The 24,366-nt window shown below is 40.4% G+C and overlaps 1 protein-coding gene across 1 annotated transcript; it reads left to right on the forward strand.

The window, feature by feature from the left end:
- The first annotated feature begins 184 nt into the window (after positions 1–184).
- Positions 185–21,434, forward strand: LOC125327133. The gene is made up of 8 exons (XM_048306225.1): positions 185–431; positions 11,113–11,234; positions 12,317–12,455; positions 13,300–13,421; positions 15,121–15,231; positions 18,580–18,686; positions 20,078–20,168; positions 21,216–21,434. The coding sequence occupies exons 1-8, from the start codon at positions 185–187 to the stop codon at positions 21,330–21,332; spliced, it is 1,056 nt and encodes a 351-aa protein (XP_048162182.1). The 3' UTR covers positions 21,333–21,434.
- Positions 21,435–24,366: the final 2,932 nt, after the last annotated feature.

Below are 24,366 nucleotides of genomic sequence, written 5' to 3' on the forward strand. Positions count from 1 at the left end.
GGGCCTCGCCGCCTTAAGGCCGGGCGAGAGGCGCGGCCGCGGGCGGGGTCAGAGAGGGCGGAGCTCCGCCCCCGTGGCACGCCGTCACGGTGGGGCGGGGCGGGGCCGGGGGCGGGGCCGGGCGCGGCGCCGAGCGGCAGCGCGAGCACGCGCCGAGGGAGGGCGCCTAAGGGCGGGGCCGAGCATGCGAGAAGGGCCCCTTCCGGTCGGCGTCGCCCTCCCGCCTGCGCACGCGCGGGAAGCGGCTGGGTGGGGGCGCAGGGGGCGGGGCTTCTCCCGGGGCGCCCATGTGCGGGAGGCGGTGCGCGTGGCGCCCCCCCGCGGCGGCGGCGCGATGGAGCTGGAGGCGGCGCGGCGCGCGGTGCTGGCGGCCGTGCGGGGCACGCGCGCCGCCGACCTGCCGCGCCTGCTGCACTGGATGCGCAACACCCGTAAGCGCCGGCGGGGCCGCGCCCGCACCGCGCCCGCGTCCCCGGCTGGGCCCACACCCCGCTCGGCCCTGCCGGCGGGTCGGGCTGTGGGGCGCGGTGCGGCAGCCAGGGCGGGGAGGGGGGGGGGGGGGAGCGGACCCTGGGCGAGGGGCACCGTGCCCGGGCCGGGGCGCCGCCCCCTTCCGGCCCTGCCGGGTGCACGCGGCTCGCAGGGTACCGGCGGGTGCCGGCCGGGCGGCTCAGCCGGGCTGCGGCGCTCGGGGAGGCTGGAGCAGAGCGCGGCCGGTGGCGCCCGCCCTGCCCGGCTCCGATCGGGGGTGGCCGTGCCGCAGCTGCCCGGGTCCGGGCCGCGCTCGCCCCCTCCGCCGCGGCCTGGGGTGCCGGTGCCGTGTCCGGGGCCGGCGGTGTCGCGGCACGGGCGCGCCCGGCAGCGGAGCAGGACGGGCTGCGGGGTAACCCGCAAGCCCCGCGGCGGCGCAGGTCGTGCGGAGCCACCCTGCTCCTGCGGCACCGAGAGGTCTTTGGGTATTAGGCTTGTCTTGTTTAACTTCACACGTGTTCACAGCAGACTTTCACAAGTTTGGAGATAGCGGTTTGAGCTAGTTTACAAACGCTACTTTCACCACTTGATGTCACCTTAAGTTAACATAGTTTTTTGTTTACTCCCTTGTTTATGCCTGGATATAATTTCATCAGTGTGCTGCAATCAAGCATTTTGTGGCAGATGAAGAAGGGAAATACGGGTCAGTGCAGAAGCTGTTAATTTGCAACTGAACGCAAAGAATGACACGGAAAACCTCAATATAGGCAGTGTATTAAAGCTGTACGCACACAGTGCCATGCTGAATAAAGTCTAAACGCTGCTTAGTCTCAGGATATATGTGCAGTTTGCCATTGCAAATAGGAATCTGGAAGACCCCTTCAGTCTTGTGATCCAGTCCCAAGCATCCAGTATGTGTGTGTCCTGTTTATTAATGATTGTCTCCTGGGATGATAAATCTACCCTGATGATCACGTGTTAGGAGAAATTCATCATATGATAACAATACTTCTCCAAGTCATGCCCTGCTGTGCTCGGGTTATGCTTCCTGTTTGGGTCTTTGTTCCAGCACTTCCACTTCAAGGTGAAAACTTCATAAGCCAACACACAGGCACCGTGGCACAAAGGTACATCTGACACCAAGAAGTTGTCCAGCTGTCCAGGTACTTGGAACTGCAAACTCATCGTTCCCCTGTGGTTTGCGGCTCCCATAGTCACTCGGAGAGGCAGGGCAGATCCTTCTCAGGTGGAGCAGGCCCTCTGCTGGATTTATGGGACGGGAGCTAGCTAGGAACAGCATTTACTGTCCAGTGACAGGCATGCAGCCCTCCCACCCAAACGGGTACTTTCTTAGAAGAGACATTGCCAAATGTTGCAGAGCGTCTGGGCGTCAGCTGCCGTGACTAGAGCAGAGATGGGCCTCCCTAGAACTTGAAGGCTGAATTTTGATGGAAGTAGTTAGTGTTAATTGTGGTTAAACATTCTAATTTTCTCTGTGTGTGTATGTACATATACATATCTGTGTGTATATATATATCTACACATGCATACGTCTGCATGTGTGTATAGACATAATGCTGGAGCAATTGCCTGTAAGCACTTCATCCTTCCATTTTTGAGGTCTTGTCTGGACACAGTAGCATGCTCTGCTTGCTAAACAGGGCTTGGGTTACTGTAAATAATCTTGTTAGAGATGGTTTTCTTCTATCCAGTATGCTCTAATATAAAAATCTCATTGAATTTCATATGCAATCATTCATATTGCTTATTCACTTAACAGAAATCATCACAGCTCCTATACACTATGTTAGTTCGTGTGGTGTGCATATATGGCTTTCTCAGCTTCCTGACTCCTTTACAAATACAGTAAAGCACATGGAAACTTACTAGTGAAACTTGAAAATGCTGAACTGTTTCAGTTAGGAAACTAATACTTACTGTTTTCTCTGTTTTGATTCTATGATCGTGTTTTACTTCTGCCATAGGAATTTTTAGCCAATGGCGTAGTTTATGTAGACTCCAAAATCCTTTGTCAATGAATACGTTTTAATATTTTTTTTATGTTGCAGCTTCCAAAACTTACCACAGATGGTTTCTGTGAAAGATAATATGCTACGGTTCCTAGTGTTTGTTAGATTATGATCTCTCAAATATTTTTCCTGAATTTTAATGATGCAGCTCTTTGCCTAGTCCTTTCAGTGAAAGGACACATATATTCTTGCCTCATATTTGCTCTTCATAATTAAGATACAAGCCAAAGTGTAAATTAGGTTCCAAATTTTGATCTACTTTGTGTGTGGTACATCTGAGCAATCTGTGTCCTTCTATTTTTATACTGTTCACATCAGTAGTGATTGCTGCTGCTTCACTGTGTGCATCATCTTTAAACATAATTAGCTTTACAGTTGCCATTCAATGGCTTTTCAGCTCTTATGCTGCAGATCAGAGAACAGAGTGGACAGGGCAATCAGGATCAAGCAGCTGAAGTAATTAATATAATTTCATCTCTTTAGTCTCCTTGTCAGGCCATCTTCAGAATCTTTTTCGGTTTAGAATTCTTTCTTTACAGGCTTGTGCTCTGGTAATATTTTATGCTAATTTTCTCTTTTAAAAAATGCTCATTGTTAATATCCTGGCTGGATGCTATTAATTAATATTCTGAGAAATCAAGTTGCACTTTAGGCATCTGCATCTTCGGCATTTGCTTACACTTTGTGTCAAGTGCTGATGCAGTATAGAATTATAGGCAACCATATTTGTTCCCAGGTGTGTCATTTAGAATGCGTGACTTAGTTAAATCATATTTCCCTGATTGCCACATTTGTGGAGGAATGTAGAGCCTATAGGATTTGGTCTCATGCTAATGCTTGTAGAAGTTACCAGTTTCTGAATCTGTTGCTTATGGTGTTTTAAGGAAAAGTATTAATGTTTGTCCAATTCTTGTACTCTCTCGGTGCTGCAGTCTCCCTCTCTAACATACGTTTATGTTTACATAGTAAAAGAGTGGGAATTAGAAAGCTTTTTGGCTATGTGTAAAAACTTTTCATTGTTAAACAATCAAGATATGTTTCATTGCCTCTTTGGGTCATTAACCTGTTCCTGTTTTTCTAATCTCCTTTGTCTGAATGGCTGTGTCCTGCTTTATCTCTAGCTTTCACCCTGATGAGTACAGGACTGGAGTACAAGATCAGTATCTCCCTTACTGGTTTTATTTTCTTGCAGCGTTGAACAGTAAGGGAGGAGAGGCATTTGTCCTGCAGGTCACATTCCTTTAGCCTTTGTGCAGTTTCCTCAGAGATGCAAATATTTTTTGTGATGTCCCCAGCACAGCACTCTTGATGATACTTCTCTTCGATTGTTTCTCTGAGCTACTTCTGTGGCTGCATACTGGCAGTAACTTTTACTGTGGCTTTTTTTCCCCCTCAGAATTGTTGCATTTGAGTAATTATACTGCCCATTTTAATACCTAGATAGTCCTGTGATAATTAATACTAGTTGGACTGAGGATAGTGAGGAGCTGGTAGAGGTTTCTGCTGCTGTACCCTGAATACAGCTAGGGAATATGGTGTTCTCTCTGTGCAGAGAAAAGACTGTTTTATGGAAGATGTAAAATTACCAAATCTCTTTGCCACATGGAAATAAAAGCCTAGTCTTTGGTGATATAGACATAGGAAAGAAACAAGCCTCTGATGAACAAAAGAAAAAAAAAGTGGTAGGGATGGAGAGATAATATTCTGAATGAAAACTAGGATAGGATAAATGGAAACAAAAATGGTATCCCCACAGACAAACTGTTTTTCTGTGGTGTATCAGTTCCCCACCTCGTCCTCCTGAATCCCATTCCTGTTTCTGTCAAGATGTTGAGCTTACAGTTTTACCTCCAGCTGAGGAGAACTGGGCATGATTCCAGTGTTAGCTGTAGTCAGGCTTTTTTCCTTCATCACGCCGCTCTCTGAATTAAAGTGTACATGCATCCTTAAAGTCCTGCATAAAGTGGTTGACCTTTAGGATTAGTGTTGTTGCAAAGACAGCCTTATTTATTGGTTAGTTGGTGTTTTCTGACTCGCACACTGAATGCATGAAACGTTATTGAGAAACTTCCGTAGAAGAGACAAATTTATTTATAGTAAAGCCGGTTATCTTACCTGAAGTAAAGCCTTACATATTTTGAACTGAGAGAACACTGAACGTGTTCTCACTGCGATGATTTCTGACTAACCTTCCTTAGTAATTATGGGAATGTAAGTGAATGCAAGATTCTATTCGTTTTTTCTTTGTATGAATGTGGGGATTTTTTGTGTTGAGAATTTTAGACATTCCGAATCTTTATGTGTGATGGAAGAAGACATTACTGTTTTAAAACAGCTGCTTAGCAACACTGCTTGGCTGTTTCACAATCAGCTAGCTCTTCCCACACACTGCAGTGAAATGTACGTCATTTCACGGTGACTTGCATTCCAGCTTTTCTTTTGAGTTAGTCTTAGATCTTAAAGAAAATAAAATAGTAAGAGTTGGAAAAAAGAACAGGAACCTTTGGTGTCTTAACTTTTTTATCATAGGATGATTAATGCTTTAATATCCTTTTGCAATAACCATGTTCCAGAAGTTCCGGCTAAGAAAACCTGGGTGAAGCCCAAGAGCTAATTCAAACCACTTGGGGAAACCCCCCTTATGATTCCCCTCAGTTGGGTCCAGCATTTGTTGTATGTCAAGTTCCCACTTGAACCTCCACTGCTGAGATTCTAAAATTTTCAGTAGCAGAAAAGGTTGCATTTGGTAAGAATGAGTGCTGGAGGAGATAACCAGTGAAAGAATTGACCAAGCTATGTGTTTACATGAACAGGAAGACAGGAATCAGGGGAGGTAAATACAGGAATCTGAATCTTGAGTTTGAGATTGAAGTCACCAAACCACTCTACGTACTGGCAACTACTGAACACTTCGGCTGTACTTAGCACTTAAATGTAGATTACAAAGCCTGCCTCTTAGTTAATGTCAGTGAAGCACAGATACGGTGATAAGACCCTTTATGCTTCTTGTGTTCTGTTCATGGAGTCTAAGATTGAAATATTTTTCCATCAGGGCTAAAACTTACTGTTTTGATACTAACTTAAAAGTTTTTTTTAGCTCATGTAACAGTGTAATAAAACACTGTTACAAACCTCTTCTAATCTATGCATTGCCTTAGAAACTTTTAAATCTGAAGCTAAGATTTCGAAGTGATATACTGGTCTGAATTGCTGATTGTTCCTACAGTATTCAAAATATCCAATATCAAGAGAATTGCTCAAAATAATAATTGAATAATAATCCTTGCAAATCTCATTACAAATCTTATAATTTAAGGATAAGAAACATATAATTAAGTTCAAATTAATTTTTTTCTTGTGGTTTCACTTGTACTGGGAGCAACCAGCTGTTTAAGAGGTTGGAGCACAATTTAGTCTTGTGACTTGAAAGTTGAGGGCAGTCAGTGCTGTAAATTCAGGCTTTTAACAGGCAGTGAGGGAGGAGTATCTTATAAAATTAACCTAACTGATTATGGAGGATGTGCTGCTTTAGGACAGTGTTCTGCATATGGAGAAGAGACTTCTCATCAGACTCTTGGGAGCAGACCAAGTGTGTCCAGAATTTTCTATCATGTACTTTATTATCTAGGCATTAGCATGTTCTCAGACCTGCTAGGTAAAGTTACCAGATGATAATTTTCACAAGACAAGAAGAGGAAACTGGATAAGAAAAGGCTTGATTCTTTTAATGGAATGGAACTAAAGTGGAATGAGTAGCTTTAAAAAGGATGAAAATCTGGGCTTCTGCAATTGGGCAAGTATAGTATGTGCTTTTGTGCATGTGCATGTGAAAAAGCAATTTAGTACAAGGCTTCATATCCAAATTTGTAGAAGTGATTTATTCAAGTAAAATACCCTTTCAGAAGAGATAAAAATAACACTGCATTTCCACATTAACTGGAATGGATTTATTTGTTAAAATTATACCATACCAATTCTTTTCCACTATTCTGTTTGGTAAACTAAAATGGGTTGTTGCGTATAATGTCATGAATCATCAACTTTGGGAATTATCATTAATTTCCTTTGTTGTGACAAGTGATAGTGGTGCGAGAGAGGTCTCCAGAGTACCAAGTACTTCTAAGTTGTTAGTCACTGAAATTTAATAGTGGTGGGGAAAACTAGTGATTGTTAAACAGGCATGTGACTTACCTTGTTTAAAATTTAACTTTAAAGCTTCTTTCAATTAATCAATGTAAAAGACTTAAACTAACAAAATAAGCTCTCGTTATATTTCTGTTGGGAAAAGCCAGTTACTTTCTACTAGTGGCTATGTGTGCTTTGGGATAGAAATAATATTTAGAGTTCCTGAGGTACTTGATATACTGAGGTCACATATTGCTTCTCAAATGGTTTAGCCAAAAAGGGCGATACTAAAGTTTTAGGGATGTGGTGCTTCCTCCTTGACTGGGTTGTCCAGTATTATGAAAACATGCTGAATTACTAAATTAACCTTGTATTAAGTAACATGGCTGTTAATATTTGCTTTTCTGTGAGTCGGAGAATATATCTAGAAGACCGTAAGGTGCTTGCTGTTATGGTTGCCTTTGCTAAATCCTCTTCTTTCTGTAATCTTCTGTTGTCATTTGGAAATCACACATTGCTTGTCTTCAATCCTGTATTTTGCAGTGCCTGGGTGTTCAGATGTTGGTATAGTGGTGCTCTCTGTCTGGTGTGAAGCTTTGTGATGTTTTCTTAGCTTGTGTAGAAAGGCTGACTAGCACCAGGGTGATAATGAGGCTTTTTGCAATGTGTTAATTAAATTTTATAAATGCATGTTGAGTAAATCCAGTGGAACCGGTTTTTGAAGTAAAATACAAACACTACGCACTCAGACTTCCTCCATAAACAAATGATTGTGATTCATCTTGCAGTGTTTCATGAACTGTACATTGTTTCCTGGTTAGTTGTCTGTTCAATGAACACAGGTTGGCTTGCACACTCTCCATTTCATGTTATATATATTTTATGTATATAACAAGTGCAAAAATGATGTATAAAATAGTTTTCTATTTTTGTTTCCTCTTGAAGATCCCTTGTAAGGTGATACTGAGATTCTCAAGAGTGAACAATTTGTTAAACGCAAGGGTGGAGTTGATAAAACTATACCAGCAGAGATGCATATTTTCATATTTGGCACTGGTCTTTCCTACTTGATGGCAATCTACAAATATTTACATACTGCAAAAGTAAATGAGTTATTATGGTAGCTGTTGCTGTTTCTTGCTTTGACAGGAATGAGTCGACTCTCCATGTCAGAGTTCAGTCACAGACTATACACACAGGTGTGGAGTGTTGCGCACACAACTTCTGCTGCAGCTGCCATTTTGTTGTCTCAGATGGAGTCTGTTCAGATGTCCTTCTCCTTTTTGTTTTAGAGCATTAACTGATAGTCAGAAGGGAGCATTTCCATTCATCATTTATTTTTCAGTGTCAGTGTTTCAACAGTTTTTTCATTGGGCTGCATGTGTGTTGTCCTTAGGACCTGTTTTGTACAGAGCATACAAGAACCTGTGTGTGTCCTACTTTGTTTTGCAAGAAGAGATCAGAGGGCCCCATGCAAGATGGTCAGTGTTGTGACAGGTAGCATACAGCTAGAACTCAAGGCAGGGAAGGGATATTCTGGATTAGAGGAAGACGGATGTGCTGCCTGTCTCCCACTGAAGGTGTGTGTTTCTCTACTATGGAGCTGGAACACTGAATAGTCTGGAGAGCTGTCAGTCACTAATGTTGGCCAGGAAAGGTCACCCAGGCCATGAGGAAGCAGATCCTATTGATGCACTAGATCTGTGAGGAAGAGAGCTGAAGTTCTGTATTTGCAGTGTGATGTGGCTGGCCTGGTGGTCTAGGAACACTTCCTGCATTTCATTAAATGCTGTATATGAATTTGATACTCTTAACAGGCACTATAACAGCTGGATGAGCTCTCTTGCATAGTAATAGTATTGTTTTAAAGCAAATGCCAGATGTAGAGGCTTATTGCCCACAGGCACTGATCTGTTCAGCTGCTAATATCAGCTTTCTAGTCTCTTGTTCTGTCTCTAGCATGATTTTTCCCCTTGCTTCCTCAGATGTTATCCACCTCAGCAAATTGGCACCTTGGCACTCTTGAGGGCATGTCGTGGTGCTGATAGTCCCAGTTAAGCTACTTAGATTTGCCCACCTTCTTTTCCCATAATATCTGGGTTTATTCTGTGCTGTATCACATCCCTAGAAATCTTCCCTGAGCTGATCGGAAAAATCACTCACTGCTGCTGGGATGTTCACAACAAATCTACAAATTGTTGGATGGACTGTGAGTTTAACAGGATGGGTGCTCATTAGAGGTTTCAAATTAAAATGCTGACAAGCTGGAGCTGCTACATTGCACCTGTTGTGTTGGTGTTGCTGCTGTTGCAGCTGCTGCCTCTATCCCTCCTGTGTTCCTCACTGCAAAGTCTGCATCTCTTTAGGAGCTGAGGTTCTGGAGAACGCAACTGTGAGCACTTTGGAGCAGTGAATTGTCTTCCTGAAGTATAACAACTACCAATGGCAATGGCCCATCAGGGCCTTGGAGCATTACTGCTATGCATTTAATAAATTATAAACCAAATACATCTTAAGGGAATACGGATAATTTAAAGTTTCTGCTGCTTACTACACAGCAGTAGTAAGGGGGATTCAGGATTATCTGTTCAAGTCCATTTTGGGATGGGTTGAAAGAACCATTTACATTTGCACTGTTAAGAGGAGAGCATTTTGCACCAATAAATGATGGTTTCTTTAATCATACTGTTCTCACTACAGTGCTTAAGCAAAAAGCATTTCAGAAGCATTTAAAAGGTTAGCAGGTTTCTGTTTTCTATACTAGCCTTAAAATTTCTCACTCTTTCTAGCATTTCCCATGATCCACAGGAAAGATTAAATATATTAGCATGGAGAAACTTGTAGTGTATGCTGTAGATTTATTTTGAGCCTGTTTGCCATCAAGCTTTTCTGTACTAATGTTGCCACCTGGAACAGCAATGCTAGCAAACACTGCTTTTTTTAAAAACACTTGTAAAAGCTGTCAGATTTTCTTTTTGTGAGTGATGCATGTACATGAAAAAGCCCAGTTGCTGCCCAACATGATGGCAGTCTAAATAAAACAAGAAACAAAACAGAAGGGGTGGGGAAGAGAGGACATACATGTCTGTTTTTAGATGTGACTTAATAGATGGGTTTGGTGTATTTTTTCAGGATTAGATTAGTGATTGCTTTTTGGTGGTAGCGGTTGTTGTCTTTTACAGGTATGTAGCTTTGATCTGAGATGAGCCTTTGTTTAGATCCAGTTCAACATCCTCAAAGCAGTGGGATGTCCAGACAAAAAGGAATTTCATCTAGTCCTTTTGAGGAAACCATAGCAGGAAAAGCTGCTGAATGCCAGTTAGGAACATCATACTCTCAAGGTGAAACTGGGGGGGTGTAAGCAGGATATTGGCTGCAAGATGTGAAGTCTGGTAAGTGCAAGTAAACCTTTGGCTGGTGTGTCTGGCACTCAATACTGCAGGCCATAAAGGATGAGAGAGTCCAGAAGATCCAAAGGGAGGTGTTGAGAATGATCATACTCTAGGAGAAAAAAAATCAGGAAGGGTCTGGATAGGCAAATCTCGTTTTTTCTTGGAAAGAAGACTGATGTGATGCACGATAAGTCTTCAGGGAAGTAAATAGTTACTATATGATGGAAAGGAATAAGTAGTGGCAGAGGAAGTCTAAATCAGTAATTACGAAGAGTATTCCTTTCTAATATTAAGGGTAGTCAAACACTGAAATAGATGGCTAAGGGTGGTTATAGAGTCTCCAGGATTAACAATCATTTTTAAAAGAACAGTTTGGAGAAGTAATGACAGTATTGATTGAGCCTTGGAAGAAGAAAGGATTAGTGACTTGACATGGTTTCCTTCTCAATCTTTTTTCTAGATGTCTTTTAAAAAAATGTGCTAGAGTAATGCAGGAATATCCTGGAAAAATAGCAAAAATTTACAGTTTGGCTTTGCAAAAATGTATTGGTTTACATCCATTCCTATTTTCCTTCCCACTTGAAATATTTTGATAGGTTAGGTAATGTAAAATATATTGTGAGTTGAACTGTTGAACTGTGCATTAGCCCCGATTTTTTTGTAAATTTATTAGAAAGATCATATGTATAAAAAGAAACTTGTATTAAAAAAAAAAGAGCCTGCATTCGGGCAACTATCGAGTTTTGTCATTTCTCCAGTAGTTCAAAAACATCTTTGATGTTTTTTATATCTTAAGCTGAAACAGTATCACTTTGGTGGCAGCCCAGACCATCATATGTGAGTTATAAATTTATAAATATGAAAATAATTTGAGATTTCAGAAAAGCAGTGCATTTATTTTACATGGCAAAGTTATTACAATCCTAAACTGTCATTGGCTGGAAAAGCTAACAAAGGCTGAAAAATGCATTCAAATAAAAAACTTTATCCATCTGGTGTTGTTTATGTCTTGCAACTGTATTGTACTGGTCATCACTTAGTCCACATGATCTGCATGTGATTGTTCAGGGTTTTTTTTTTGTCTTGATTTATAGATGACTTTGATGAGTTTGTGGTGAGTAACAGCGATGTTGTGCTCAGAAATATCGCTGAAGATTTGCGGAATCGTTTACCCGTTGAGGCAATGTTCACTTCGGAACATCAAGCTGTTCAGAAAGTAAGCTAACTGTTACGGTCTGCTTTTGCTGAACCACATCATTTATTCTGATTTCATTTTTAGCAGTAGTTCATAATAGAGAATGAGTGTGGATTGAAGTGTAGGAAATCTCAGTTTTGTTCTCAGGTCTGTTGCTCTGTGTTTGCATGACTCCAGGGAAGTTTCTTCATAGTTCTTAATACTTTGATCATGAGTTATTTGGCATAGCTTTAATTCTGTGTGGTATGGCACCTGTCACAGTGATTCTTTAATGCTAGCTCCATAATAGGCTCTAACAGCCCCCTTAAAGGCAACAGGAACCCAGGGCCAGTGTTTTGCTGTTGCCATAATGTGGGCAGCCCAGAGATGATAATCCAGCTCTTTTCAGATTCTGATGTCTCAGAAAGAAGTGGGCTGTGAGTCCTGTGGGAGGGGAGTGCACCTTTTCTACTTGAGCTGTCAGTATACAAGGAAAGTTAATGCATTCCCCAGAAAAGTGGTGTATGGCTCTTCAATGGGAAAAGTGGATTGGCCACATGCAGCAAGCCTGGAAAAGGGAGGAAAGATGAGTAGGAGGATGAAGATCATATCCCTTGAAATGATGAGAAGGCAAGCATCCCACCTGGTGTACTTTTGATTGAAAGTGACACTCATGTTAATCAGGGGTGCTTCTAGGTAGAGGCATAAGGCATGATGTTAAAAATAGTCAGTTGAGGCTGAGAAGCAAATTGACCTTTCTCCTAAATTTAAGTTACATTCTCCTCATTAAAAGAAGAGGAAAAAGCTTCCTTTACCGTGTGTCTTCTCTATAGCCAAGCAAGCACTAAGGAGACAAAACTCACATCGGGCCCCTGCTCAGGTATCAAAACTAGCTTGCTTTCATTTGTCGACTGTCACGTACTGGTTATTTCAGTGGAATTTGATGACCCAGTTTACATGTAGGATTTCTGTTGTTTAATTTTTTTTTGTAATTGTTGCATAGGGAAAAACATGGATCTCTGAGATTTAGGAAAGGTAGGATGGTGGGACAGTTAACATGTGACAGTGTAAATGAAATTAAGAGACTTGGTTATGCCTTTCTAAGGTTTTATTCCTCTTCTCAGATACACCAGCATCCACTGCCCATGATTCATGTTGATGCATTCCTTTATGATGATGATGTTGTTGATTCATTGTGTGAGGAGGGGAAAATGAGTAGGAGCTACTGCACAGAGTGTGGCTCATACAAAACTGCATCTTTAGGTAAGTGTTCTTTTGGGAACAAGAGAAACAAATTGAGTTTAATTAAACTGGTTTGTGCAGTGACTCAGCTGGACAAGACAACATCCAGCTGATGGAGGACTCTGTCCAGACTGGTGCAATACACAGGCCAGAATTATTTCCCATAACCAGTGGAAGGAGCCTCCTACACATGTGAGTTGAATTAATTTGCAGTGTATGAGTGACGGTTGTTGCCCACAAAAACTGGGCAGGTAAGAGGCAGGCTATGTACCCCTGGAGAGGAAGACAGCACTGTAGGAGTCCACGCAGTAGCCTCAGTCTCCTCTCACATGCTGAAAAACAGTAGAAAACACCATCTGTCTTAAAGCTTTTGTGTGGTGTGGTACAGATCAGTGCTGTTGCCAGTATAGCACAGCCACTGAAGGAATGGTTTATATGGAGAACATTTCATTCATTAAAACCTTAGAGCTGAAATTAAAGCTATTAAGGTGTCTGCCCATAAAACGTTATGCACAAATTGTATTGAGCCTTGGATACCACATTTCCTTTTTCAGTTGAACAGTTCCCAGTTACTTTGTTTTGTATTCTTTAACATATGTTACTGTGCAGAAAAAGGTAATTCAGTTTCATGAAGGATTTCAAAATTCTCCATGTAAGGCAAAGAATCCCCAGACTTGGGACAGATTGCTTGGCAGATTACCTCTGATCTGCAAACCCTGGTGTTCCAGGGTGCCCAGCGCTAGTGCAGGCAGGAAACCATACAAGTTTTCAGTGAAGATAATTCTTCGGGTTACTATTTCAATAGTTAATTACACTGTAGTTAGTACTGCCCACCCAACACCTTTGTTCTGTTCTTATTTCCCAGAGTTTATTTCGCATTCCTTTTCCCTCATGGAACTGAAGTTTCTTTATCAACATGTACTGCCTGACCTGACAGGAAAGGTAGTGGTTGACGTTGGCTCCAGGCTTGGTGCAGTGCTATTTGCGGTAACTTCCAGCACAGGAATTCATATTTTATTACTGTGACAAACATTTTCCCTCTTTTCTGACTGCCTACTCTCATTACTCAATCTTGGATGGGTCATTCTGAGAGGCATCTCTGATCTGACTCTCTGAATAGTGTAAGGTGCTGTTTACTAGCGATTTCAGTTCTTCCGCTGTTCCTCACAAGAGGGAACACAAATGATCTTGCTTATGGAGAGGAAAACTGTGTTGTCCAACAGAGTAGCATATTGCTGTCACACATGCTGCTCTTTTACTCGTTCCTGCTGTCTCTTTCATAAGTAAGTTTGTCCTCTTATGTCTTGACCATGCCTATATATAGATTAGTTATGTTAAATTCCTTTATGAAGCTGACAAACTGTTAAATTACACAAAGGAAGACTTTGATATGAATTTGTCTCCAAAAACATATTGTCCTGCTCTGTGTTTTAAAATGCACATAAAATACTTCATCGAGAAACTTGAGTGCAATTTTGATTGCTTTTGGCATGGCTGGTGCAACATATGGCCAACAGCAATGCAAAACACACATTACTATTTTCTTTAAAAAGTCAATGGCTGTTTAGGGCTCAATCTTGGAAACACTTGAGCATGTGATTTTACTCATTTGAATAGTCTAATTTTGGGATTACTCAAATGAGGAAAGTTACTCCCATTTGTAAATATTTGCAGCATTGGGTCCTTAAATGGTAACACTTTTGCTAGGCTGAATTTGTTTTGAAGTATTTAAATGCTTGTATTATTACAGTAGAAGGTACTCTCAAAGCACTCTTTCAAAAAAGGGTTCTGCTTTGTAACATGTCCTTGCCTTGGAGGAGGGGTGACTTCACCTTCACAGGTTGCTTTTCTACTCTCTGAGTTGAATGGTTTCAGAAAACTTAATAATGAAGCTGTAATACATGTGTATCTCAGATATTCTGTATCTTCAGCAGTTTGCCTTTGCCATTGTTGGCAAGGTGTAACTGTGCTCAGTGGAGACAGTGGTACTTAAAGCAGTATCTTTGCTCGGGCCCTGTATGCTCAAGTATTTGTACTTTTTCTTCTCTGACATTTCGAACAACTTCTCAAAATCTTAGTCCAAACTGAACTGGTTTTTGGGCTTAAGATTAAGGCATAGTTTAGCTTTTTTTTGCTCATGTACCTGTATGAAGCATCTGAAAATGTCAGTAATACAGTAACTTAGAGGTGCTGATATAGACTTGGTATCAAAATATCCCACTATATTATTGCTACATTGTCCTCCATTTTCACTCACTTTGACTATGTTATGTCTCCTGGTTTTGTTCTTTTCTCTTGATACTTTCTTCAATTCTCCCAAGAAACAAAAATTACATTTAGTCTTTTCCCTTCACACTATTTTCATAACTTGTTTGGTACACCTTTTTTTTTTCCTAGACTATTTTCCATATGTTTTGCAACTGAAGTGAACTTGGAGCTTTCCTTCTTGTCTTTTTGACATGTCATTTCGGATCTCTTACTAAAATTCATGCGACATAAGTGGGAATTGCCAGATCAGGGGCTTAGCTCTGAAAAATATGTCACATCCACTGAAAGGCATTTCTCAACTCGCTATTTTAAAATTTTTTTAAATCTTAACTTGTGTTTTATTCTCTTCTTTTTAAATTAAAAATTTGAACTTGTTTAAAAGGCATCACAGTTACTAAATTTCCTTTTCCTAATGTAGGGTTATCTTTATAGCTCAGCTTCCCAGCTGCACGGAGTAGAAATGAATGCAGACTTTTGCCAGTTGCAAGAAATGATGATTACAAAGTACGAGTTCATTGACAGAATAAAGGTAACTAAATATATGTTTTAGTTTATGTATTTTTAACCACTGTGTACAAGGTATCTGGCTTAAGTGAGTGGCTGGTAAATCAGCATTCTGAGAAGTTTCTGCCTTTGCTTGTTTTGATCCTATACAAAGGCTTTGCATTAGGAAAAAAGAAATCTTATAGCAGAGAGGAAGAGGGAAATTATCAAAATATGAATCCCTTAGCCTTTTTCCTGACTGGACTTTCCCATTGGCTCACACAAAACAGATATATCTTAGCTGATTCTCCCAGTAAAATCAATGATATCATTGCCACTCACTTCTGTGAAACTGAGCGTATAAAGAATTTCTGTCATGAATACAAAAGTATATGTCTGTGATTCACTTTTGTTAGCAGAAAGATGTTTGTAGGATTCGCAAATTTGCATCTAAGGACTCGTAAAGGACTTAGAATTACCAGTATTTCCTTCCATAGAATGTCTGTGTATATGTACCTTCCACAAACAAAATGGGTTTCAAACAAAGTGCTATCATTATGGGAACCATTTCCCTAGTTTCATTATGGGAATAGCTACTAATATTTTAAAGAGGAAAAAAAAAATTCCTTTCTGGACAATACCCATTATTTTGTTACCAGCAAAAATTGGTAAATAGAATATGCTGGGTAAAATACTGGCTTTAATTCTGTGTTGTATGCATGTGCTCTTGAATGAAGTCACACAAACTGCTGAGTATAGTAATTTCTTTGGAATTAAGGTAACCCAATTTTAAACTAGAAAGAAATAATAAACATAAAATATTTAACACAGGGTAAGCAGTATCACTGGGTTGCTCAATTCAGTCGCAGTTGCTGACAGTTTATCCATAACCTTTGGGTTTTGCATATGTTTTGTGTTCATAACACTTTATTGTGATGAAACTGAAAGTACAGTTAGGAACTCTGTCATGTTAATTCAGTGGAGCTGGAGATCTGTAAGCATGCTTTTCAGCCTTGTGTATTTTTTTATTATAAACTTTTATGGTTTTTCTTCACACCTTGTAATTCTGCTGAAGTATTAATTTTGGAGCATAAAGATAAGATAATAGGTTTTCAAAGCAGTGCCTGAGGACTTAGCTATTTGAGTCTCATTAAATGCTAATTTAGTCATGTGACTCCTGTTATCACACTGCTTTGAACATTTAAATCTTAGATTTTTATTTCACCCCCAAGTGAATCCTCTCTAGAGGTACATATCAGCTTGAAAAATTGTGAGAATCCATTTGCTGGTCATAATTCATGACACAAGTTTGAAAAACTTTTAAGAGACTCTTCTTAAATAGAGATTGTTTTTCTCAAGATACTCTGAATTTTTATTAGAATACGTTCCTAAAGGATAGCAAAGTGAAATGATATTTTTAGTGGCTCTGAGTGATCCTTGTGTTTCTTTGATCAACACTTGGTTTGTTAAAGTACATAGAAGGTTGCTCAGCATCTTTTGCCATTTGAGGAAACAAATACTGGGAGGAAAGTAAACAGTTCAACAGATCTTACGAAACTTGTGACCTCAATTCAGAAATTGCCTGTGATCATGAAAGGCTTGGTGTGTATTCCATTGGACAACAGGGCAGTTTTAAAATCAGTTGCTGCTTCTTCTGTTGTGCCAGCACACAGCCAAGCAGATCAGAGAACTGGTTGAGCTGAAACTGGACCCAGCAATATTGGAGTTTTGACTAGAGCAGTACCTGGGTCTGGCTCACTGTGCAACCATACATGCTTATGTGGTCCCTAATTCCCTAACAGGAATGAGGATGTATTTGGGGAGAATGAGGTGCTTAGGTCACTTTGGTCAGTATGCTCACCCACTCTGTAAATGCAGAGTAATTTTAGGTCAAGTCTTAAGTATCATTCAAGTCAAGGAAACATCAACTTACGGTCAAAGTTTGCCTATAGTTCAAGCATCTCTCTGAACTGTGGCCTAAAATATTAGGACTGCCATTAGTATCCTATCCTGTGCATGGTGTTATTCCTCCCCCAGTGCAGGACCCTGCACTTGCCTTTGCTGAATTTCAGAAGGTTCCTCTCTGCCCATCCCTCCAGCCTGTCAAGGCCCTTCTGAAGGGCTGCACAGTTCTCTGGGGTATTGGCCACACCTCCCAGCTTCCTGTCCTCAGTGAACTTGCTGAGGAGGCATCTCCCCTTCATCCAAGTCATTCATGGATAAGTTAAACAATACTGGACCCAGTATTGAGCCTCAGGGGACACCAGTAGTGACAGGCCTCCAACTAGACCCTGTGCCACTGGTTATGACCCTCTGGGATCTGCTGTTCAGCCAGTTCTCAATCCACCTCACTGTGCACTCATCCAGTCCTCACACCCTGAGTTTGCCTGTGAGGATGTTGTGAGAAACAGTGTCAGAGGCCTTGCTGAAATCAAAGTAGACAAAAATCCACTGATCTGCCCTCATCCATCCAGGCAGTTGGTTCATCACAGAAGTCAGCCAGGTTGGTCAAACATGATTTACCTTTAGTGAATTCATGCTGACTAGCACTTACCCCTTCAAAAGATATTCCAATTTACATTTCTCATCAGATTTGGGATGCAGAATAATAGAATATCCTGAGTTGAAAAAGACCCATATAGATCATCAAGTCAGACTGATAGATTTTTCTGTCTTTAAGAGGAAATCAAACACATCAGAGTGTTAATGAGCATCCATATTCTCCCATCTCACTTGTTTTGAAAAATGACATGATGTGCTAATATCCTTTTTGGTAGGTGAAGTTAGATGAAATCAAAACAGCTCCTCCTGTGCTGACTGGAGAGGAAGTTGTTTAGTAAGATCCTCCAGTGCTGCTGAGCATCCTGCCTTTCCAGCATTCCCAGTCCCAATATGCATTGTGAGAATTCGGCTGTCAAATCTGGGTCCTTTATGTCTTTTCTAGCTATAATCCTTCAGTAACCCACTGACCCTGTGAGATACCTTTTAATATCCTCAAAATAGCTTCAACTAGCTTAACATCTTTCCTGAAATCACTGGACATTTGTTATAAAATATAGGTAAGTGGAATATAACAGCCATCACATACATCATCTCCTCTTTTATGGCACACAGTTCTAAACCAAAATTAAGATGTACTTTATTTTACTTAACATAATGGATTGAGTATTTTATTTAGAAGAGTTAAATCTGATTTTGGGGGTTTTTTTGTTTTTGAAAGGTTATTATGGTTTTGTATGTCAGTTTTATCTCCTGGGGAGCCAGTGAAATACCTGGTTTTGTGGCTGGTTCAAAAGGGTGGTAGCAGGTGCTGTATTAGGCTGACAGGCTTCATGACTACTTGAAGGCTGTATTTGTCTCTTAACTTATGCCTTGGGAAATTTTTCTCCTTCAGGTGGTTCATGCAGACATCTGTACTCAGCCCTCACTTCTGCAGAAGGCTGATGTTGTTGTAATGAATAATGTCTTTGAATATTTTCTTGACAGACAGGAACAGGCCAGGTAAGCTCTGTGTCCAAACAAGTTACCTATTTCTTTGGGAGTGTGTGTGTAACCTTGTGAATTATGGAAAACCTTAAGGTTGTGCTTTTTGAAGGCACATACATAATTTATATAAGGAAATTGTTTCAGACTGCCTACTTTTAATTGTTATACTTAACTGCTAAGGTGTTCTGGAAGTTGTTTATTGTTAAACCCACTAAACCCTGCTGCTTTGTTTACCCAAACCTTGGCTTGAATCCTTGCACTGATATGTTAAAATAGTATCTTGCTGCTAAAGAATCTGAAATTTTTTTTTGTATCAGCATAAAGCTCAATCTTCAGAAGTAAGATGGGTCACTGACTTGCAGATGTCAGAGCTGTAATATATGCAGACTACAAAGCATGGTTATTAATTATATTTCTAATAGATACTCATAAGGATGTGGTAGCAAACAAACATGTGGCTAAGGTTCTCTTTCAGGTACAAGACACTCACAGATGAGCTTTTGCTAATCCAGCAGCATCCATTTAAAATGTAAATAACTTGATCATCTGAAGTTTAGAATGGGCAGTCAAAAAGAAGGAGTACCTGTGTCTCCACTTGGTCTCAGCCAAGTCTGACATTTTGTACCAATTTCAGCTAAGGCTTGCCCTGCTGCCCTGGATACCAGATGGTAATGCCAACCAGAGAGGCAAAGAGTGGATGGGTGAAGGATAGTGGGTGTTTCAAAATGCCAAGAGATATGTTTCCAGGCACATGACTAAGAATTCATTTGATTCTGTCTTAACTTGGGGATAGTGGTTTAGTGTTGCATTAGTAGCATGAAGACAAATGACATTTGAAGAATGCTGGAAATTAAATTCTTTTTAGTCTGAATTACCATAGTGTGAGAAATTATCTTACTTGCAAAATCAAAAAAAAAGGAGTGCTGGGGGCTATATTTAAATACTCTGATTACTAATGTCTTAAGAGAAGTACTTTGTCACGACTGTACACGAGGTATGTATGTAAAGAGCAGCTTGTTGTGAAGCTTAATAAAAGACTGCACTTCAGGACTGGTTTTTCTTCAAACCCAAAGATTTAAAGGGACTAAATGTCAGTGTTTAACCCTTGTTCAAAGTGAAAGTCTCCACAATACCAAATGATATGCATGTATGTATGAGAAATAAAAAGTTACAAAATCTAACATTTTAAGACCTTATATTCCCTGTGTTTTTAATACAAAGCTTGGTTTTATTCCTGCAAATACATTTGCTTAGATATTAATAATGACTGATAAGCATGTATTGCAAATCTTTAAGCTTACTCTACCTCTGGCCAAAAAACTAAATAAAGTGTTAGATTCATTGTATATCAGATATGGGTGGTTTTTCCCCAAAAAACTGGTCATCTACCTTTAAATATGTTTCAGAGCTTGGGAATTTATTGCCTGTAATGTAAGGAAAAGAGGGTCCCTGTTAGTGACAGTTCCAAGTCTTGAAGAATCACTTTCAAAGCTCCAGGTAAGTTCCCTCAGCCAGTTTTAGCTGACACACTTCGTTATTTTCTATCAAAGTGGCATCTCTGTAGCTGAAGTAAGCTGCTTGCCAGTATTGCTGTAAGGAAGGATATACAATTTTGTGCAGAGATTAAAAGGTGTAAGACTCTGGACTCTGTTTTGACCACCAACACATCTTCCTGTGCTTCGATTGTCCTCATGTGAAAATGAAAATCCCAGCCTGTATCAGTAGTCTGCATGAATCATTGTATTATCATGTGTATTAATATGCCAGTAGGAGCTTTTGGAAGTACAGATTAGTGAGAGATGTGGTCTCCCAGCTAGCCATGTGACTACCATCAGGCATCCTGAATCGGTTACATAGCTTTAAATGGCAGTTGGAAGCAACAACAGTGCCGTCTTTCATTGGTAGATCATGTATGTGATACCTAGTCAAATTATGTGGTCTAGCTTTAGTTAAGAAACAAAACACTGATCAGATGTGACAAGGTTGTGTATAAAGTGACTTGCTCACCACAGTAGTTAGTTAGTTTTAGAGAAATTGAATTACTTGTTGCCTGTATGCTGATGGGTGAAGTAGATCCTCAGACCCAAGAGCAGCAATGGTGTCATTTGAACTTTTCTTGGAGCAGGCTGTAGTCACACAGCAGCTGACAAGCCCTTTGTAGCCTTAATACAATACTCCCTGGGTGTAAAACAAGAAAATACCTGCAATTCTTCCATGGTACTGTTAGCTGCTCCCTCAGCACATCTGTCAGAGTGTTGCTCTCTGATCAGGATGCTTGAGGCTTACACAAATGCATACAGAAAGGCAGTTGGAATATGCTAACAAAATATCTAGACTATTGACTGAGATAATTTTTAAAGTTATCTTTGTTATCTCCTATTTGAATTAAAATGGCTTTTCCAGAAATTAATTTATCATTGCCATATAATTTGGAATGACTAATCTCTCATATTATGTCTTGCCTTCTTAATGTTGTATTGACCTTGAAACTCCTGCTGTTTTTAAACATGGTGTTGATTTAAGGCTCTGCTTTCATTGTTTCAGACAGATGTACAGCTCAGTCAATGGGTCGAAGAGGTGCAGCTGAACTATGATGTGTATATGGAAAAGGATGTTGACAGAGAAGCACTTGAACAGATACATTTATACAAGATTCTCTAGTACCTGGAAAAATTTACTAGTATCCTTATCATATGTATTTTGGGCCTAAAATGAATTTGGATTGATTTGTATGAATAAATCAGGTCAAAATTCATATTGTGATTAATTTGACTCGTGTAGTTTTTAATTAAAAGGAGTCTTTTGAATCAGGTTTTCTTACAGAGGCATTTTGTCTCAACAGGGTATTTTGACTTTTAACTAGGAGATATCCTCATGGTTTATTTTTTTCAGAAATGTTAAAATGAATGTCTACATAGTAATGCTAAAAGAATTTTCGGTCAGTAGCATTGTGTACTGCCAATGTTTGCTAAATATATCAAACCTAAGAATAGTGAATCCTTATTAATGTGAATGATAAGAATGCATTTAGCATAATGTTAAAAGATTAGTGCTGTTCCATTTTGCTCTAAACCATTTATTATTATCAGTAATAACATTTATTATTAACAGTATTATCTTTGGTGTTCCTCCTATGGAATTTGTAGGTTTTTTTCCCAGGGTCTGCTTGATAACCAGATTATCTACTGGCATATGTTATGAGAGAGGCAAGTTCATCCATTTAGTTAGTTGTCCTTAAAGTGGGTATTAATATAAAATACTGGAGGACACCAAGGAGCCATTGAGAATTAATACAGCAAGTCCGGGATGATGGAACTCTTTTCCACCTTCTGCTGCAGATGGTAGGAAGTGTAATAAGGGGTTAAGAAGCTGAAAATTCTGAACAGGTGTCACGGCTTAGCAGAGGCTTGGTGGTGGCGTAAAACATTGGAAATTTGTAACAGAGCCTCCTCAGAGAGAAAATATCCACATACGCCCACCACATTTATATTTAGATTTTACGTTCTAAGGATGTAAAGCTTTTAGTCAGCTGAAGTATGTTTCGGGTTTTAGCAAACATTAACAATCCCAAGTGCAAAAATATTAACTTCAGGAGTTTTGGACTAAGTGTGTTGTGAATTTAGAAGCGTTGTTAAAAAGTTTGCTGCACAATTTATGTCTAGTGTAAATGGGAAGTCATTAAATTGGATTTCAGTCTTCAAATGATGTACAGGTCAGTGACTTTGATAATACATGCTGTAAGCAAAAAGGATCAGTGACCTTTAGGCACTCACCGACACAGTAAATAATTGGGACTGTAGAAAGGATAGTGAGTTTTAAGAAGTCTTACTTTCATGGCCTGTTCAGAGTGGAAAAGGATGTTTTAACTTGAGTGATACTGAACCGCTGTTCAAATACTGTGTCGAATCTAATCTTCATGCATTTAAAAATGAACAAAGATAGAAAGCTTTTCTTAAAACATTTATTTTATTAAAGTACAATAACTGAACTGTTGGTTACTTTGTTGTCAGAGAAACAAGTGCCCCTAGAAAGGAACCCTGGGAGAGGCTAAGCAACAGGGTGGAGGGGTAATGCAAGGCCAATAGATCTAATAAGGAGAGAATAAAAATTGAGAAAAGAAATGCATGCGCAGTTCAGAATGAGGAAATGAGCACTGTAGTAATCAGTACAGTGGAAGCTGTGACTGAAGTGGAGTGTATAAATAGGCTGCTATAAAAGGAAGACTGAATGGGTCATAAAAAGTTACTTCATAACCCTACTACCATGTGAGAAGAAAACACCATGTTGGAATGTTTTTTACTTTTTCCAGAGGTCCTGCAAGATCTCCAGAATCAATTGTCAGGACTTAGGGCTCATGATACTGGGTATGATCTGTGCCCTGCACCTTGTTTTGGTAATATGGGAATTACAACTTTCATTGCAGTTGTTTCCCCTCTTCATGCTGAGTCTTCAAATACTTTTTTGGGTGTTGATCTCAGATAAAAAAAAAATTCAGTAGACTGGAGCAGATCACCAGCATATTTAATGACATCTGTATCCTCTGACTCTGAAAATAGCATGCACGCATCTGGAGCTCATATGCAACAGAGAGTGCAAAAGGGAAGGTCCCCCTGTCTTCTTAGACATCAGGAGAAACTCAAGAGGTAAGTTTGAGCTGCTGAAATGTGTGTTTTCCTCTCTCGCCCTTAATGGGTCCTTGGTTAAAACCCTCACATTGACACGTTCACCGAGAAGAGGAGGTGGTAATTCAGTTTGGTTTGATTAAACCGATACTAAGAAATACAACCCCTCTGTCCTTTTAGAAGCCTCTTCCTAACTTGACTTCATAGGGCCAGAGATTATAGGGCCATTCTTAAGGATGTTATGACCTGCTGGACTCACCTACTGAAGAGGTAGAAACAACAAATGTATGAATGAAGGTAGTAATTGTCTCTGGCCCCTTTTAGTCCTGTTATACATTCCCACACACAGGAGTAGCAAAGGTAAAGTATGAAGCAGAACCTCGTGTAAAAGGGGGCAAATCAGTCCTCCCTGTGCATGCTCGGAAGGCGTCGGACATCAGCTGAAATCTCCTGAGAGTGTGTGTACTGCCTCAAGTCAGGTTTTGCTTGTTCAGCTTGAGGAAGCTGCCAGAGTATACTCACCATGTTGAGTCCTTGTTCTTGGTTCTGCTACTGCTGAATTGCATGGTATTTGGCCAGTGATTGAACTTTTCCGTGGTGTCTACCAAGTGAAAATGAGAACAACAAAATCAGAGCAAGGTTGTGAATTAATTGAATATCAATTGCTTTGAGATTGTCATATAAAAAACATTAAACAGCGAAACTCTTCTTTGTAAAGTGACCTAATTTAAAAGACCTGAAAGGCAAAAAAAATACTAGTACCTCTCTGAGACACTTTTCTGGCTCTTTCCTACACCTGACAGCATTGAAAAGGAAGCACAGATTAACCATAGTACAGTGCTGAAAATGCATAAATAATTATTTCCTAGTGCTCTCAGTTTTTACATTTCCCTTGCTGTTAGATGGCCACTGGTGTTGGGAGGAAGGGAGAGGGGAGAAACAAACTCCCACTGGCACCCAGATTTTCAGGTCTGCATGCAGGGCAGCCCTGTGACAGCTGCTGCAGATGTCACGGTGGCTGCCAGAAGCTGCCAGCCCTCGCTGCTCGCTGCCCCGCACAGCTCTGGGGCTGC

The sequence above is a fragment of the Corvus hawaiiensis genome, chromosome 6 (assembly GCF_020740725.1).
Source record: "Corvus hawaiiensis isolate bCorHaw1 chromosome 6, bCorHaw1.pri.cur, whole genome shotgun sequence".
Lineage (NCBI taxonomy): Eukaryota > Metazoa > Chordata > Aves > Passeriformes > Corvidae > Corvus > Corvus hawaiiensis.

Coding starts and splice junctions, on each gene's coding strand:
- LOC125327133 (XM_048306225.1), top strand. CDS start 185: ATGCGAGAAGGGCCCCTTCCGGTCGGCGTCGCCCTCCCGCCTGCGCAC. Junction 13,422..15,120: donor TTGGTGCAGTGCTATTTGCG/GTAACTTCCAGC, acceptor TTCCTAATGTAG/GGTTATCTTTATAGCTCAGC. Junction 20,169..21,215: donor AATCACTTTCAAAGCTCCAG/GTAAGTTCCCTC, acceptor TCATTGTTTCAG/ACAGATGTACAGCTCAGTCA.